This window comes from Patagioenas fasciata, chromosome 5 (genome assembly GCF_037038585.1).
Source record: "Patagioenas fasciata isolate bPatFas1 chromosome 5, bPatFas1.hap1, whole genome shotgun sequence".
In the NCBI taxonomy this organism is placed as follows: domain Eukaryota; kingdom Metazoa; phylum Chordata; class Aves; order Columbiformes; family Columbidae; genus Patagioenas; species Patagioenas fasciata.
Window position 1 is genome coordinate 2,055,923 of NC_092524.1, and position 17,777 is coordinate 2,073,699.

At 53.3% G+C, this 17,777-nt stretch overlaps 4 protein-coding genes across 4 annotated transcripts; 3 read left to right on the forward strand and 1 right to left on the reverse strand.

Annotated features, from left to right (window-relative positions):
• Positions 1 to 2,432: 2,432 nt before the first annotated feature.
• Positions 2,433 to 3,350, forward strand: LOC136101968 (mas-related G-protein coupled receptor member H-like). The gene has a single exon (XM_065838625.1). It carries the CDS (start codon positions 2,433 to 2,435, stop codon positions 3,348 to 3,350), a length of 918 nt encoding a protein of 305 aa, XP_065694697.1.
• A 1,592-nt stretch (positions 3,351 to 4,942) lies between these two features.
• On the reverse strand, positions 4,943 to 7,034 carry LOC136101967 (mas-related G-protein coupled receptor member H-like). Its single transcript, XM_065838624.2, has 2 exons — positions 6,787 to 7,034; positions 4,943 to 6,478 (listed from the first exon to the last, which is right to left on the reverse strand). The coding sequence occupies exon 2, from the start codon at positions 6,438 to 6,440 to the stop codon at positions 5,496 to 5,498; it is 945 nt and encodes a 314-aa protein (XP_065694696.1). The 5' UTR covers positions 6,441 to 6,478; positions 6,787 to 7,034; the 3' UTR covers positions 4,943 to 5,495.
• Positions 7,035 to 10,433: 3,399 nt separating this feature from the next.
• On the forward strand, positions 10,434 to 13,870 carry LOC136102693 (proto-oncogene Mas-like). The gene is made up of 2 exons (XM_065839991.2): positions 10,434 to 11,997; positions 12,763 to 13,870. The coding sequence occupies exon 2, from the start codon at positions 12,789 to 12,791 to the stop codon at positions 13,767 to 13,769; it is 981 nt and encodes a 326-aa protein (XP_065696063.1). The 5' UTR covers positions 10,434 to 11,997; positions 12,763 to 12,788; the 3' UTR covers positions 13,770 to 13,870.
• Positions 13,871 to 15,297: 1,427 nt separating this feature from the next.
• Positions 15,298 to 17,752, forward strand: LOC136102636 (proto-oncogene Mas-like). Its single transcript, XM_071808599.1, has 3 exons — positions 15,298 to 15,540; positions 15,770 to 15,844; positions 16,012 to 17,752. Exon 3 carries the CDS (start codon positions 16,050 to 16,052, stop codon positions 17,010 to 17,012), a length of 963 nt encoding a protein of 320 aa, XP_071664700.1. The 5' UTR covers positions 15,298 to 15,540; positions 15,770 to 15,844; positions 16,012 to 16,049; the 3' UTR covers positions 17,013 to 17,752.
• The last annotated feature ends 25 nt before the right edge of the window (positions 17,753 to 17,777 follow it).

Genomic DNA, 17,777 nt, shown 5'->3' on the forward strand with positions numbered 1-17,777 from the left:
GACCCGCCCGCGGCGCCGCTCGGGGCTGGGCACCCACACGTGTACGGGCGGCCTCGCACGCACCCGCCGCCTCGCACACGCGTGGGGCTGCTCGCCGTGCGGGTCCGGGGTCCTGCTACACACGCCGTGCTCCCCTCTGCTCCCCGCACGCGTGTGCGACGCTCCCCCCGCTCCTGCCCGCACACGGGCACAGCTGCCTGGTGCACACACGGGGCTGCCTGTTGCACACTTACACACATGCGCTTGAGACTCCATTCCACGTGTGCAGCTCCTTTGCACACACATGCACCTTCTTGCATGCCCAGCTCCTCCTTGCACACATCCGTGCAAATTCTCTTGCACATATGCACGCATGTATATATGCACACGTGCACATGTTCACACATGCATGCTTGCACATCTGCCCCCACACACCTGCAGTTCCTTCCTGCACCCACCTGCACATTCCCATCCTCGTGTATGCAAACACACGCGTGTGCCCTGACTGCTGCGGGTGGGGGCCCTCCCCAGCACCCCAGTCCCTTCCATGCTGGGTTTTATTGCCCCAAGCACGGGAGGCAAAGTCCAGGGTGGAGGGAGGCGGAGGGGGGTGACTCACAGCCCTGACTCCCCCCACCAGTGCCACCCGTTCCATCACACCGGGTGACGTGCCGTGCCCAGCCCTGCTGGGCCGGGCCGTGCCACGCTGAGCCATGCTTTGCCGGAAAACTCTGTACCTGGCACCAGGTGCGATCAGACCCCGTCATTTCCCGGTGATCCTGACACGCTGTCAGGGATGGGTTGCAAGACCCCACTTTCCTTGGGGACATGCCAACCCAGCTTCTGACGTGGAGCCCACATTGACCCCCCTTTATTACCCACCATGATCCTTGCCCCCCTCCTCTGGGACAGGGACCCCCGTGGCCCCACTCTAGGAGGTGGGAGCTGCTCAGACACGAGGGATTTGGGATGTGGGGCATTTCTGGGTGGTGGCCGGGCTCAGGGAGCCCTGTGCATGGGTGCCCCATCCTGCCGGCTCCCCCAGCCCTGCCATGGGTGCTCCAGCTGCCCAGGTGAGCCATGCAGGGGTGTTAGCAGTGCTAGCAGCAATTAGCCAGGTTAATGAGCCAAAGAAGCAGTTTTCTGCCCTTGCTGGAGGAGCGGAGGACACCTGGCACTGGGGGGTGCTTTGCCTGCCATCTGGCCATGTCCTCCCACCAATACAGGGGGACCAGCAGCTGAAGGGGACATGGACAGTGGCCAGTGCCGCTCTGAGGAGGAAGGAGTGGCCATGTCCCCCACAGCCCAGCTTGGAGGTCCCCAAGACCCCCTTCTCTCTGCTCAGTGCCCTCCTCTGCCACCCCAAGACCCCTACAGGGGTGAATGGGTGCTTCTGTTATCGGGGTGCATGGAGTGATGGGGGGTCATATGTGCCATTCCCTGCTATCCCCCCCCAGCCCTATGGCTGCCTCATCTCCTGTTCTCCTGCCACCAGCCCCCCTGTCTCCCTCGCTGGGCACCAGCCGGTCCAGGAGGGCACCGCAGCCCCCAGACCAGCCAGGTCAACCTGAACCAACGGCTCAAACACCAAATTCCCACCCAAACCTGATGCACGACATGGATGGAGGAGAAATGGCCAGCGATTCCCATGCTGGGAGTCTGGAAGGCAAATATGCGCATTAATGAACAATTTCAGAAGGATGCCAGCATCAGGGCAGGGTGGAAGGAGGAGACAGGAGCAAAATAAAACAATTAGAAAGGTGGTAATTACCAGTCTGATGAGATATCAAGTTGAACCCTAAAAGCATCAAGGTTCTTTCACAGCAAAGATGTAGCTCCTGCAGTATTCATCCTCTGGAGTATTCTCGTGGGCAAAGCATTTCCTTTCCCGCAAGACCAAACAGAAACTTGACAGGAGAGGCTCCGTGATGCAGTCTGTGTCTCTGAAGCTGCCCAGCGCTCTCTCACCACCTGACCCATGATCTTGCAGAAACGCCCCAAAGAGCCGCTGTGTTTGGAGAGACGGGCTGCTCGAGCCTTCCGAGGACGCGGAGACCCCAGTTCTCCTCGGCTGAGGAGATCGTGGTGAGGAGGGGCTGGAGGACGGGACTGCCCTGCTGGGACGTGCAGCAGGTTGCCCTCCGCCTGCTGCCTGGAAAGGTAGGGGATTGGGACCGCGGCTCAGCCTGGGGGGGCTGCTCGCGTCTCCCTGCAGCTCCCCACAGCCCCTCTCACCGCTCCCACACGCATCCTTCCCATCTCTCCTCTGCACTCAACCCCCCAGCCTGTCATTGGTGAGGCAGTCGCCTCCCCAACCCACTTGTCACCCCCCTGTCGCCAAGCCCGTCACTTCACCAGGATCCCTCACCCAGACACGTCCTTCTTGCTCTTGGGGTCCCACTAACTCCCTGTCTGCTCTGACCGCAGCTGGGGACCGCGTCCCACCTCCCGCCATGGAGGTGAACCAGACATCCCCACCTCCCACATCATCCGTGCTAGAGACGGTTGGAAAAGGTCCCTGCAGGGTGGAGGTCACCGACATGGCCATAGACGGTGTCACGGTGCTCATCTGCCTCTGCGGGCTGCTGGGGAATGGGGCCGTGCTCTGGCTCCTCGGCTTCCGCATCCGCAGGAACCCCATCACCGTCTACGTCCTCAACCTGGCCATGGCCGACTTCACCTTCCTCCTCTTCATAGTCACCTCATCTGTCCTCTACATCATGGAGAACGTCTCCTGCTCCGCTCTTTTGTCCTTGAAGTACAAGAGGTCACTTTTCCTGCTCTCGCTCTTCTCCTACAACATGGGCCTGTATCTCCTGACAGCCATCAGCATCGAGAGATGCATGTCCATCCTCTGCCCGCTCTGGTACCGCTGCCGCCGTCCCCAGCACTTGTCAGTCACGGTGTGTGTCCTGCTCTGGTCCCTCTCCATCACTGTCATTGCTGCAGTGACATCTCTGTGCCTGTTGTATGACTATGAGCACTGTCGGGTGGCTCTCATCTCCATGTACATCCTCAACTTCCTCATCTTTGCACCACCCATGGTCATTTCCAAAGTGATCCTGTTCATTAAGGTCCTGTGTAGCTCCAAGCGGCGTCAACCCAAGAGGCTCTACATCGTTATCTTCCTCACTGTCCTCTTTTTTCTCATCCTTGGGGTTCCCCTCAGCATCTGGAATTTCCTGCAGCAGTTCAGCTACACCTTTGTGCCCTCCCAGGTTGTTTTCCTGCTCGCCTGCATCAACAGCAGCATCAACCCCTTCATCTACTTCTTGGTGGGGAGCTGCCAGAGGCATTGCTCCTTGGTGTCCCTCCAGGTCGCCTTCCAGAGAGTCTTCGAAGAGACGGCGGTCACCACAACCTGCAGCTAAGAGACCACTGGAGTCACACCAGCTGTGCTGCCCACCCTGGCTTCATGCTCAGCTTCCATCCTTGCTGCAAGCTGGGCCCACAGGTCACCTTCTTGTGGCTGTGTGTTAGGATGCATCCCACTCCATATCCCGTCTTGTCCCCATCTCCAACCCTTATCTCATCCCCATTCCTTATCCCACCATGGCCCCAACCCCATCCTTCATCCCATCTTGTCCCCATCCCCAACCCTTATCCCATCCCCATCTCTTATCCCACCGTGTCCCCATCCCCATCTTCATTCTTCATCCCATCTTGTCCCCATTCCCATCCTTTACCCCATCTTGTCCCCATCCTTTATCCCAAAACCATCCCTGATCCCACCTTGTCTCCATCCCCATCTGTTATCCCATCTTGTCCCCATTCCCATCCGTTATCCCACCTTGTCCCCATCCCCAACCCTTATCTCATCCCCATCCCACCGTGTCCCCATCCTCATCTTCATCCTCCACTCCATTTGTACGCATCCCTGCTTCCATCCCACCGCTGTCCCGCCCCGTCCCTCGGGCCGCTCCCCGGCTCGAAGCGCGATCTCTGGGCTTTGCTGCCCTCCAGCGAGGGCAGAGCAGCCGGGAGCCCTGCACACCCCCCCGGACCCCTCTGCCCCCGGGGAAGCGGCTCTCCGGGGCTCGGTGCCCGGCGGCCCCGCTCCTGCGCCCCCGCTAACGCCTCCGCTCCCCCCGCCGGGCTGCACCACCCGTCCCGGCCCCGGCCCCGCTCCTCCCGCCCCAATAAACGCCGCTGGTTCCACCCGCCGCCTCTCGTTCCTCTCCGGCCGCTGGCAGGGGGGCGGTGAGGGGGGTCTGGGACATCGGGGGGCTGCGACATAGCGGGGTGAACCTCTCCCACTCCGCGGAGTGGGGGTGTCCTCGAGAAACAGTCCCACAAAACCTTATGGGGTGACTCGGAGTGAGAAGCCCATAGGGAGGCACTGGAGCATCAGGCGTGGGGTTGGCTGGGGGGGGTGGGAGGTGGTGGGGCTGCATGGGGGATGCGGGACATGGTGGGGTCGGTATGAGGGGTGTGGGAAGGTCTGGGATGTGGTGGGGCTGGGGGGAAGTGGTGGGATGTGGTGGGGCTGGTCGGGGGACGCCACAGGGAGGAGAGTGATGCCCATGGAGCCCATGGTGACAAACAGAGGTGGCACTCTGCTCCTGGAAGGTGTTAGCGGGGCTGGGGGCCACAACTCCCCCTCTTCTTGCTGCTGCATCATCCCAGCCTGCTGAAGAAAGAAAAATACTCCATGCTGCTGAAGCCAGCGGGGAAGAAAAATTTCAGAAGGAAGAGTACTTTGCACTTAGACCTGGTTTAAAAAAATAGTAATAATAAAATCTTTGAGGAGATATTTGCTGTGACACTAATAAACCAGCCTGGGGGCACTGCCGTACCCCTGCGCCCATCTGGGTGTACCGGCGCAGCCCCAGCTGCGGGCACTTGGCATCGTTTTTGCTCTGAACAGCACAAACCACGTTTGTGTCTCCACCCGCACCCCTGGCCAGCAGTGGGACCCAGGCGAAAGCAGCGAGTGCTGACACACGGACCCAGGGCAGCTGTGTATTTATTAAACGATGCTGTTTATTGACATCAGGCAGCAGTAGGATACAGAACCGGGTATCGGTGGGGTACAGGAACCAGGTACCAGTGGGAGGGGAGGGCGGTGGGGCCTCAGCTGGGGTCTCCCTGCCGGCATTGCTGGAGATGAGAGGGGAGCAGAGCTCAGGGAGGCTGCACAGGCTGGGATGCAGGATGGGGACAAGGGCTTAGGGCACCAAACGGTTTTTGCCCCTGCACTGTACATGAGTCAGAGTTTCCAAAAGGCAATGCTCATCCTGAAAAGCTGGTGGGAACACGATCCTCTGGGGCATGTTGCCCTCGGGGAAGAGTGTTGCAGGACTTCGGGTGGGCTGGCAGGGAGCAGAAAGCTGAGCTTGAACACAAATTCCCCCCCGACACAGACCTTGGTGAGGCCCCTGCTCTCCTCTTCTGCAGGGTGCAGAATTACACCACAAGAGGGTAACATCAAGGAAAATACTGCAGAAAATGTATTCATCTGGCTGCTCAAGGAATCCCTCAGCCATTGTCCCAGGGCATTAAGCAGTGGAAAGGGTTCAACAGGCTGGGGCCAGCGTGTCCATCGTTGTGTCACTGCTGAATGTCATGTTGTCTGCCGGCTCCTCAAAGACCCTCCGGAAGGCGACCTGGGGGGACACCAAGGAGCAATGCCTCTGGCAGCTCCCCACTGAGAAGTAGATGAAGGGGTTGATGCTGCTGTTGATGCAGGCGAGCAGGAAAACAACCTGGGAGGGCACAAAGGTGTAGCTGAACTGCTGCAGGAAATTCCAGATGCTGAGGGGAAGAGCGAAGAGGAGGAAGAAGAGGACGGTGAGGAAGATAACGATGTAGAGCCTCTTGGGTTGGTGCTGCTGGGAGCTACACTGGACCTTAATGAGGAGGATTGTGCTGGAAATGACCATGGGTGGTGCAAAGACGAGGAAGTTGAGGATGTACATGGAGATGAGAGCCATGCGGCAGTGCTCGTGGTCATACAACAGGCACAGAGAGGTCACTGCAGCAATGACAGTGATGGAGAGGGACCAGAGCAGGACACACACCGTGACTGACAAGCGCTGGGGATGGCGGATGCTGTAGCAGAAGATGGACATGCATCTCTCAATGCTGATGGCTGTGAGGAGATACAGGGCCGTGTTGTAGGAGAACAGCGAGAACAGGAAAAGTGACCTCTTGTACTTCAAGGACAAAAGAGTGGAGCAGGAGACGTTCTCTGTCATGTAGAGGAGGGATGAAGTGAGCATGGAGAGGAGGAAGACGAAGTCAGCAATGGCCAGGTTGAAGATGTAGACGGTGATGGGGTTCCTGCGGATGCGGAAGCCGAGGAACCAGAGGGCGGCCCCGTTCCCCAGCAGCCCGCAGAGGCAGATGAGCGCCGTGACACCGTCTATGGCCATGTCGGTGACGTCCATCCTGCATGGGTTGTCTCCATCGGTGGTCAGCGTGGGTGCTGTGGGATTTGGCGACATGTGGTTCGCCTCCATGGCGGGATGCTGGGCGAGCAGTGGGATGTGGCCCCTGGCTGTGGTCAGAGTGGACATGGAGTTAGCGGCTTGGAGAAGCTGGTGCTGAGCCACGTGGCCCCTCAGCCAGCCCCCTGAGCTGGGAAGTCACCAGTGGAGGGCAAGCAGGATGTGCTGGGGAGGGGAGAAGTGGACATGGTGGCGGGGGAGACGGAGATGGGAGGGGAGGCAGAGGGAGGTTCACCAGGAGATGCGGAAGGCAAGTGGGGAGAGGACCTGGGGAGAGGGTGGGGGGAACGTAGCTGCTGGCAGTGGATGCTGGAGGAGAGGAAGGTGCGGTGGGGATGAAGAAGAACGTCGCACTTACCTGTTAGCGCTGCTGAAGCAGAAGGCAAGGGCTGGCACTCCAGCTGGGCTCAAGCGGATCAGCGTCAGTGTCTTGGCTTCTCACACTTCCATGTCCTGAAGCAGATCCTCCCAGGACAGTTGAATGAAGAAAAATGCCCCCAGGTCACCAGGATGTCCCTGCTCTCGTCCCACCAGCTCCTCTCTGCGCCCCGTCCCCAGCGCAGTGGGGTCGCACGGGAGTTGGGAACGGTTTTGTAACCGCAGCTACGTCAGAGCTCCGCTTCCTTGTTTTTATTTATCTTAATCTTTTCTTTTTGCCAGACAGGAAGTGGCTTTTGCCAGAAGCTCCACAAGCAGCATTTTGTGAATGGTTCTTCATGTATTCCTGATTGGAAACACTCATCTCCGGTCAATGACCCGCTCCCTGACTGCCTTCCATTTCCTGGAAGTTTTCTGCTGTTCTTAGTTTCTTCTCTGCCCATCTCAGGGCTTCCCGGACCTCAACATCCCCAAACCTCAGCATCCGCAAAGCTCAGCATCCGCAAAGCTCAGCATCCCCAAACCTCAGCATCCCTGGATCTCAACATCCCCAAACCTCAGCATCCACAAACCTCAGCATCCCTGGACCTCAGCATCCTTGGACATTAGCATCCCTGGACCTCAGCATCCTTGGACATCAGCATCCTCTGATTTCAGCATCCCCGGACCTCAGCATCCCCAAACCTCACCATCCCCAGGGGGGCATCTCTCCTCCATCATCACAGCGCGATGCCGGTGATGCTGGTGGTACTGGTGGTACTGGTGGTGCTGCACACAGGGAGGGCAGCTGAGAACACCCCTTTCTTTTCAACTCAGTACAAGGAGTTAATAAAGAAATGGCCTTTTTTTTTTCTTATTTCCAGTGAAGTGAAGCAGACAGAGATATTAGTCTGGGCATGATAGGAACCTGTTTTCTGCCTCCTTGTTTTGTTTTGTTATAGGGAAAAGAAGAAAGCAATTTACTCTTATTTAACCTCTTCCACAGAAATGGCACCGTCTGTCCCATCGCTGCCAGCAGTGGGAAGGGTGATTCATCTGAAGACGGGACAGCCCTGCCTGGTTCCTTCAGAAAGGGGAATTTTCCTTGTCATAAACTTCTTGCCGTGAAGGACAGCTCAGTGTGGAAAAGCACATACCGTAATTAGCCTTTCACAGAGTTCCCAAAAGACAGCACCGTTAAATCTGAATATCACAACCTGCGACTGTGTTTAATGTGCTTTTACACCTCAGAGAAAAATCCTTTACATAAAACAACAAACCTTCTCATTTTGTGCAATTGAAGTCAGTTTCATTTTCTGAGCTTGAGGGAACGGTTCCCTCCTCTCGCGACTTAGAGGGTTTGGATTTTTCTTGCCACCCCTGTGCAAATGCTTAAGGATCCATGCCATTTCTTTTCAATCACGGCTGTGCCATGCATGTGAACTAAAGGATTATTAGCCAAAAAAAACAGCAGGGGAGGAGCCATCCAGGAGCCTCCGTTATTGCTCTCGTATCAGAAAGCACCTTCTCTCTTACCAACGCAGACGCCGGTGCTTGCAGGGGCAGAGATGCCTTGTTTGCACTGACCGGTAAGAAGATTTTGCAGCTGACGTAGAGTTTTTTTCCCAGATGTCTATTTTTATCTGAGGAAAACAGGCTTGCAGCGGGCAGCATCACCCCTTGGTTGGCACTGAAGGGTTTTCAGCTTTTGCCTGAGATCGGTTCGTGCTACATCGCTGCAAATGGACCAGGAGCACCCCAAGGTTTTCTCAGCCGGTACAGCTCACAACTCCCCATCAATTCCTGCCCAGCGCTTGGGGCTCCTCGTGGCAGAGGGTTCACATGGTCACCCCGTCAAGATTCACACCCTGGGGGAAGCCCAAACAGAAGCAGAATTGTATTTGGATAAGTTTAAGTGAGAAAAACGCCCGGGAAGTGAGAGCTGTTGGGATGCAGTCGTGCCATTCGCGGCTATGGGTGCTGCGATGGGTCTTTACCAGGAGGAGGAGGATGGATGGTGAAGGACACCCTGCAGCTGCAGGAGCCGGGAGGCACCACCTGAGTGCCGATTCACATCGCCTGAAGATGGATTAAAGAAGCACAGGGTCATTATTTCCCCCTGGTCCATGGAAATCTGACTGAAGAGAAGCTTTGGAAGCAACAGGGAGATGGAGCTGCAGAGTGACTGCATCGCATTTAACACAGCCTGTTACTGGGATGGAACATTTTTAGCTCATCCTAACATGGCTTTAGCACTAAAAAGATATTTTTGGGTTGATTTTTGCAGCCTGGTTTGGAAACGTCCCACTGGATGGGGCTCTGAGCAACCTGATCTAGGTGAAGATGTCCCTGCTCATGGAAGGGGTGGCGCTGGATGGGCTTTGACGGTCCCTTCCAACCCTAAATATTCTATAACTCTGTGTTTTTAAGGCTCTATGATTGCCCGTGGTCCTGCAGCCGGTGACTGTTCCCAGCCAGCCCAGCACATTTTTCCATCGGGTGGGGGTTTCCCGAAGGATCCGTCCCATCCCACTCTCCAGGACCGGAGCAGATCCTGGGAATGTGCCCAGGGGGAGTTCGGAGCAACCCGGCTCAAAGTGCTTGTGGTCGGGAGGACATTTGGGGCAAAGGCGGCGAGAGAGCTGGATGCAGCCGCGGTAATTATTGCAAGCTTCGTCAGCGGGTTATTCACTTGGACACTCTAAAGCTCATCATCTTGAATTTATCTTAGGCTACTTAATTAATCCTGGGTCAAAGGATTTCTCTTTGTTATCAACCATCTATTTTTGTTATAACCCTGTTAGAATAGTTTATAATTTTGCTCTAATTTCCTGTAATTGCGCTGGTTCTTTTCGATTGCTGGGTGGGTTGTAAGAGGATGGGAAATCAGCGTCTGTGCTCGAGCCCTCGCAGCAGCTGCAGGCAGAGGAATGCTGATTAATTAACTGCAGCTCGCCCATATGTTCCTGTGGTTTGGTGATTTGTCCAGCTGGCCCTGGATACGGCAGAGACAGTAAGAGGCTCTCTCCAGCTCTGCTTTCTGCTTTTTAAAACCAAATTATTATTATTTATTATTTCCTGGAATCATAGTGATCTAGAAGGGGGTATGAGGCACATCAGATACTCCAGGCTTAATTAAAAACTGCTTGTTTCTGAATATTGCCGCTTTCACCCCGCTTTTACCATAGAGAGAACAAACTTAAACATCTAAAATGATGCCAAAAAGGTGCCTTTAGAGACAGTGACATGAGGGAACCTGTCACCTTTGTCCCCAGCGCGACTGTCACCATGTTGGTGGGGGTTATTAACCCACCCAACCAGGTGTGCAACCGCTGGACAGGAGGTGGCTTCCCCAAGAGCAGCTGTCAACATTATTTATCACATTAATACAAATAACAACTATTTATTATTGACTTCTTGCTTAATTTTTGTACTTTTATTTGTATTTGTTGTTTATATTTATTATTTGCTCATTATGAATTATTTATTGTTTATAATGTATTGTTTACTATTTATCCACTTATTCACTATTTATGATTTGACTCGATAATCTTGAGGGTTTCTTCCAATGAAAATGATTCTATGATTCTGTGATTCTTTGATTCTATGATTCTATCTACCATCTACAATTTATTATTTACCATCTACAGCTTATCATTTAGTGCCATATATTATTTACTCTTTGTTATTTATTTATCACGTTAAGATCATTTAACATGTAGCAAATCTGCGATGTTATTTACAAACAACTGGAAAACGTAGCCAAATAGCTGCCAGCTGCACTTACACTTATGAGTCCTACTACTCTCTCCTTTAATGTAATTTTCTGTTGAACCTTCCTTTAAATAGGAGGCCCAGAGCCTGGAGGCTGCTGAGATGCTCTCCCAGCCACCTGCATCTCCTTCCCCTTGCTCTGGGTGTATCTGATGATTTCTCCTGAGCTATTTGTTTGAATTTGCTGTACAGCAGACAAGGAAGCGAGACAGATCTGCCTGACCCCAAAAGGGATGTGAAGGGATGGAGCCGCTGCCATGAGAAGGCTCCTGTCCTGCAGAGGTCACCTATGAGGAATGGTCCCCCCCCAGGACTCACGTTGTGTCCTGCAGCCTCAGCCAGGGTGGGACGTTTGTGTCACCCCTGGGCATGGTGACCTGATGTGTCACACCATCCTGCTGCCCTCCCCATGACACAGGGTGATTGTAGAATCACAGAATCATTTTGGCTGGAAAAACCCCTCGAGATCATCCAGTCCAACCATTCCCCCACCCCTGGCACTGCCCCATGTCCTGAGAACCTCATGTCCGTCTGTCCAACCCCCCAGGGATGGTGACTCCAGCACTGCCCTGGGCAGCCGGTTCCAATGCCCCACAGCCCTTTGGGGAAGAAATTGTTCCCCAGATCCAACCTCAACCTCCCCTGGTGCAACTTGAGGCTGTTTCCCCTCATCATTTGTTCCTGGGGAGCAGAGCCCGACCCCCCTGGCTCCAAGCTCCTTTCAGGCAGTTCAGAGATCAGAAGGTCTCCCCTCAGCTCCTGTTCTCCAGCTGAACCCCCAGGTCCCTTAGCTGCTCCCATCACTCTAGTGCTCCAGCCCCTCACCAGTATGGATGATGGAGGTGTCCAACTCAGCTCTTACAAGCGGGGATGTGACAACTGAGCATCATTTCCCTAGGCTGGTGGAAAGCTGGGGGGCTTTTGTATGGCAGCGAGTTCACGGAAACCACGACACATCTCAGGGACATCACAGCTGGGCACAGAAGAGAAGCAGCAAAGGAGAAGGAAGATGATCATTTCGGGCTCAACACAACAGGTTTGCCAAGAGGAAGCATTTGTAGCAACCAGCAGATGGGCCTGCAATGCCTTTCCCGTGAGGGTGACTCTTTGGCAATCCTCTTCCGCTGCTCTCAGAAGTGATGACCAAGCCTTGGCACATCTACGTGCCCACGGCCACCCGCTCCTGAGCAGAAATCCAGGACTGTGGTCCCAGAGCCCATTTGGCCTCTAGCAGAGGAAGAGTCAGGGTGCCGGATCCCTTGGAGGAACCTCATCATGGAGTTACCTTGTTCCTGGTGGCCGGATCTCTTCTGGGAGGGTTTTGGCGAGGCAGCTTTGTAGAATTTCATGTGCAGGTCTGCCAGAGAGGACAGGAGTCTGCAGCTCTGGGACCCCGAGGCCGTGCAAGGACCTGCCCTCCCTGGACACCCCGTGCTCGGTGAGAGGGGTCGGGATCTCACCTCCACTCCTGTCTCTGGGACACGCTGCTCTGCTCTTCTGTGGTTTTTCCATTCCCCCAGTCACCTCCTCAGCCCTTTTCAGTCTTTAGAGACCAAACAGCTCTGCATCCCTTTTCTTTCTCCTTCCACTCCTCTTCCAGCTCACTCTCTGTCTCCTGCCACCCTGGGCCCAGTCTTTTCCTTCCTATTCCTATTCCTATTCCTTTATTCCCATTCCCATTCCTATTCCTATTCCTATTCCTATTCCTATTCTTTTATTCCTATTCCTATTCCTATTCCTATTCCTATTCCTATTCTATTCCTCTCTGTATTCCTTTATTCCTATTTATTCACATTCCTTTATTCCTATTTATTCCTATTCCATTAGTCCTATTTCTATTCCTATTCCTTTATTCCTATTCCTTTATTTCTATTCCTATTCCTCTTCGTAGTCCTCTTTGTATTCCTTTATTCCTATTTATTCCTACTCCATTAGTCCTATTCCTATTCCTATTCCTATTCCTATTCCTATTCCTATTCCTATTCCTATTCCTATTCCTATTGCTTTATTCCTATTCCTATCATTTGTCTCTCCTCTTTTATTTTGTTTCCTTTCTCTTTTTCTCTGCTCAGCTCTTCTCCTGTCTGGGTTGCAGATGTTGTCGCCTGTGGAGGAGGGGGGAAGACTGAATGACCAGAAGACATTCACAGTGCTGGGGACCTGAAAGTCACTAATTTTACCTTCATCTCTTGCCTTTCCCCAGGTGAGCGCTAGAGAGGAAGGAGGAAGATGGATCCGCATCCCAACATCACAATCCGTGGCCCTGTTACAGTGTTCCCAGCGCTTGTGGAGAGCATGGTCTACAGGGATGGACACAACGAGACCATGTGCTTTGCAGAACACATCCCTGAAATCGTCACCGGTGCCATCACGCTGCTCATCTGCCTCTGCGGGCTGGTGGGGAACGGGACCATCCTCTGGCTCCTCGGCTTCCGCATCAAGAGGAACCCTTTCACTGCTTATCTCTTGAACCTGGCCGTGGCCGACGCTTGCCTTCTGCTCTGCACGGCGGCTTTCCTTGTGATATACCACATGCCCATGCTCGGCTGCTTCCAGCCTGCGCTCCTGCGGGTGCTGCCGCTCTTCCACTCCATGGTGCTGCTCACCTACAGCACCAGCCTCTATCTCCTCACGGCCATCAGCGTGGAGAGGTGTGTGGGTGTCCTCTGGCCCTTCTGGTGCCGATGCCACCGCCCGAAGCCCCTCTCAGCCATCACGTGCAGCCTGCTGTGGGTCCTGGCCGGTGTCCTCGCTGGGCTGGTGTACTTTGTGTGTGACCTGGGTCACTCCGAACACTGCTGGATGGTCCTTGGAACCTTGTGTTTCCTCAATTTCTGCTTCTTCACTCCCTTTATGGTTCTTTCCAATGTGATAGTGTTCATCAAGCTCCGACGTAGCTCTTGGCAACACCACGCAGCGAGGCTCTACACCGTCATCTTCCTCACTGTTCTCTTCTTCCTCCTCTTTGGCATCCCTCTCAGTGTCCAGATCTTCCTCAACTTCTTTGTCTACACGAATTTTGTCTTTGAGATCTGCCTCTTGCTGGCCTCTGTCAACAGCAGCATCAACCCGGTGATTTATGTCCTGGTTGGGAGCTACGGCAAGTCCGAGTTCAGGGGATCCGTCAGGGTGGCTCTTCAGAGGGTCTTTGAAGACAGGGCAGACTTCCAAGAGGTGGGTGAGACCCCTGTGATGGGAATTGCTGCCTAAACCCCTATGGATGCACCTGGAGAGGTGAGCGGGACTGGCAGTGGGTGGTTGTTCATCCCCCACAGCATGGCCACGTTGAGATTTCCACGGGCAGGGCTGTTTCCCACCTCAAACTTATTTTTTTTAAGTTATTTTAATAAAAACATCTTACATCTAACTGTTGATCGCAGTTTCTTCCCTTGGTGGTTCCATGAGGTGCCCTTGCTTGGTCTCAAAATGACAGTTGTGACAGTCCCCTTATGCTGCCCGCTGGTTTATGATGCTGAAATAATGTGGTACAGAAAGTCCTGCATCATTTTTCCTCTGGGGTTAACGTGACCACACTCTTGGGCCCCAATTTGTGACTTGATTGCTTCCCAGCATGGAGATGTCCCAACTCCTCCTGCCTCCACTCTCTTCTGGGACCTTTGTGCCTGATATTAAAGCACCGACCACTCACTGCCTTGATCCCCAAAAGCCCCCAGACCAAACAATATGATGATGAGGGACAGAAATGGTGTTTTCAGCTCCCTCTGGCTTGATGTCCCCCTGTGCCACCATCTGACAGAGAAAACCCATCTCAGTCCAACTGATAGAACCAGCAGCACCAAGAACCCAAGAAAAGAGGCAGAAATAGAGGTCGGGAACTCTCGCAGGCAGTAGCTGGAGGTTGAGTTCTGCCTGCCAGATGTGTTTATTTGCTTTCCTGACACACAACAACTGCTACCAGGGCCATAATATTTACAGAACGTAGCACACAAGCCTAACCCCATACAAACAAATAACCCATGTCTGTAAATTCCCTGTTGGAAATCAACATTTCAGGTGAATACGCTCAGGATGTCGCCCACAAAAGCAGAAACTAAGAAATCCTGGGTGTTTTTTCATGATGAGAGTGGTGGGAGCCTGGCCCAGGTTGGGCAGAGAGGTGGTGGCTGAACCATCCCTGGAGACATCCCAGGCCAGGCTGGACGGGGCTCTGAGCAACCTGGGCTGGTGAAGATGTCCCTGCTCATGGCAGGGATTGGAATAGATGAGCTTTGAGGGTCCCTTCAACCCAAACCATTCGATGATTCTATGAATCGATGATTCTATGATTCTAATCCTGCTCTTTGGTCAAGCACATGGGTGGATCAGGCAGCGAGTGTTGTGTTGCACGGCGTTATCCTGGTGAACCTTGATGCTTTCCTTATCAAGTCTATGGTTCATTAAGGTCAAGTATCACTGTGAAATTGCAGTATACAAGTGACAAACTTACATCTCAAATCAGAAATAGAAGTTTTGGAGCAATGCCAAGCTTGTAACGCAGGGTCCTAAAGATACACCCCTGGAATGACAAGAGAAAAGTTTAACCGGTTCAAAGATATGAATATTTTGGGAATGAGGTTGCTTTAAAATGAAATGAAAGAGGAACCTGACTTGGAAAGAATCTTCTTTTCCCATAGGTCTAGTCTCTGAGACTCTTTTTTGTTAGTCATTTCCTGTACAAAACCAAGAATAGATTATAACCAGAACCCTGATACAGTCAAACGCAATGAAATAGTTCCCTGTTTGCGAGAACCCTGGAGAACAAGACCTGCTTGTCTAACACTGAGAAAAGTGTGTTGTGAAAGGACCTGAGAAAGACCCCGTGCTGGATGCTTCACAGGCTCCCCAAGGCAGACGTTGGTCCAGTTTTCTTTCAAGTGATAATTCCATGAAACCTGAGGAAGATCCCATCTCGGGGCTGATGAGTGCGAGGTGATGCAGTGTCCGCTCCGGTGAAGTTCCCCAGGTTGTGAGAGGAAAGAAGGTCAGACTTTTCTGGGTGTTCTTTCTTTTTCAGCCTCCCCTCGTTGGGGTTGAACCTGTTGATCAATTTGCAACAAATCTGATTGGGGAATAGTGGTCTCTAGGATATAAAGAGCTATAAATATTGTGGAAAAAGGTGGCAGGGGAATACTGAAATCAGTGTCCCACTGAAGGAACCCAACAGCTTAGCAATATCAAGTGGAAATCATGTCATTATTTTCCTGTTCCAGATCTGTCCTGTCCAAAGCCAGGAAGGAGGCATCTCCCCAGCTTTTGCTGCGCCTCTGTACCTGCTGTTGTGCCAGGTGTGTCATACCCATCTCCCCACACCCTGTCTTCCACCTCTCCTGTCCCTCACTCCTCCCTGTGCTCCTCCACGCCCAAGCTGGGGCATGGCTGCAAACATCTGAAAAGCTTTGTGTGGGGGGCAGCAGAGCTGCTGACGTGTCTCTGTGTCATTTTGTCCCTCCAGCTGCCAGAGGGGGAAGGAGAAGCAGCAGAGGTTTCGTAATGAGCACATTGATCTTGGCCATGGAAAGAGCCGGCGCTGCCTGCTGGAGCCAGCTCGGTGGGACGGTGAGGTCGGCTGGCTCGTATGAGGACGATGACTACAGCAAGACAGACTGTGAAGATGATCATTTGAGCAAAGTCCCTATCACACTGCTCATCTGTCTCTGTGGGCTGGTGGGGAACGGGGCTGTCCTCTGGTTCCTCGGCTCCCAAGACCGCAGGAACCCCATCATCATCTGCGTCCTAAACCTGGCCATCGCCGACATCACCTTCCTCTTCTCCGTCACCATTGCCCTTGTGATATTTTATGGCTCAGAGACCCTTTGTCACAGGCTGAACTGGCAGAACGTGGCAACTGTGTTGAACACCACCATCCTCTTCAGTTTCACCGCCAGTGTCTACCTCCTGACAGCCTTCAGTGCCATGACGTCCCTGTCCATCCTTCCGCTGGTCCGTGGTCCCTGTCACCGCTCCCAGCACTTGCCAGTGCTTGTGTGTGCCCTGCTCTGGGTCCTCTCCTTCCTGCTCACCATCACCCTGTACTTCTGCCCTGCAGCGCTCATCGTCTTTGCCCTGAGCCACCTCCTATCGGTGCTTATCCTGATATTTTCTGCTTTAACCCTGCTTGCCAGGCTCTTGTGCTCTTCGTGTCAACATCCTCCAAGGAAGCTCTGTGTTGCGGTCCTGCTGGTTGTCTTCTTCTTCCCCTTCTTCACTGCTGATTTTGGTTACTGGCTCTTGTTAAGACTGTTTGATTTTTCTGTTTTTGTCTCTGATGCCTCTCTCCCTCTCACCTGTGTGAACAGCAGTATCAACCCCGTTATTTACTTCTTGACTGGGAGCTGTGCAAAGAAGTTCACGCTCTCTGTCAGGGTTGCTTTCCAGAGGGCTTTTGAAGATGGAACAGAGCCCCAAAACAGAGGCGAAACTCTCAGAGAAAACACAGTGGAAGCAGCTGTTTAAACCTCTGCAGCTCCTCCCTGAGAGGAGATGCTCAATGGTTGGGGTTGGAAGGGACCTCTGGAGATCATCCAGTCCAACCCATGCTCAAGGGATGGAGACATCCCATGAGCCAAACTGAGACAAGGAAGATGGTTTTGGTGCAGGTCTGGATGCAGCTGAACAGCATGAGCTGCAGCACAACAAAACACACTGGGTGGCATGAGAACTCCTGCCTGGGGTGGGCGCTGAGAAGTGCGATTAAAAACCCGCCAAAGCCTTTGAAACCTCTGCTTTGAATCTGTTCCATCCAACAGTGCAGAGCTTTCAGTGTCTCAAAAATGAGCTTGCTCTACCCTGCGCACTATTAAAATAAAGCCATGGAGGTTGGACTCGATCTTGAGGGTCTATTCTAACCAAAATGGTTCTATGACTCTATGATGCTTAGATCCTGCCAGTGTTTATTTCATTCGATGCCTAAGACCACACTGTGGGTAGAGAAGAAGACTTGGCACAGCAAGGCAGAATAATTTGTGGGCAAACCCTTGCGTGGGCATCTCCAGTGGATGCCAGCACATGTGAAGAATATGTGGAGGTTTTCACATCCAGATTTGTTCCCAAGCAAAGAGGCAATGTGTTTTGGATCGCCCCTGGAAGGCTGTCCGTGAAACACATTGCTTCTGCCTCAAAATGAGCTTTGTCCTCACACCACGTGGGCCGCCCACACGCAAGGGTTTCCGGCTGGAGCCGCCTCTTGTCGTTCCTCGCGCTTTTCTCTCTGTCTGGATG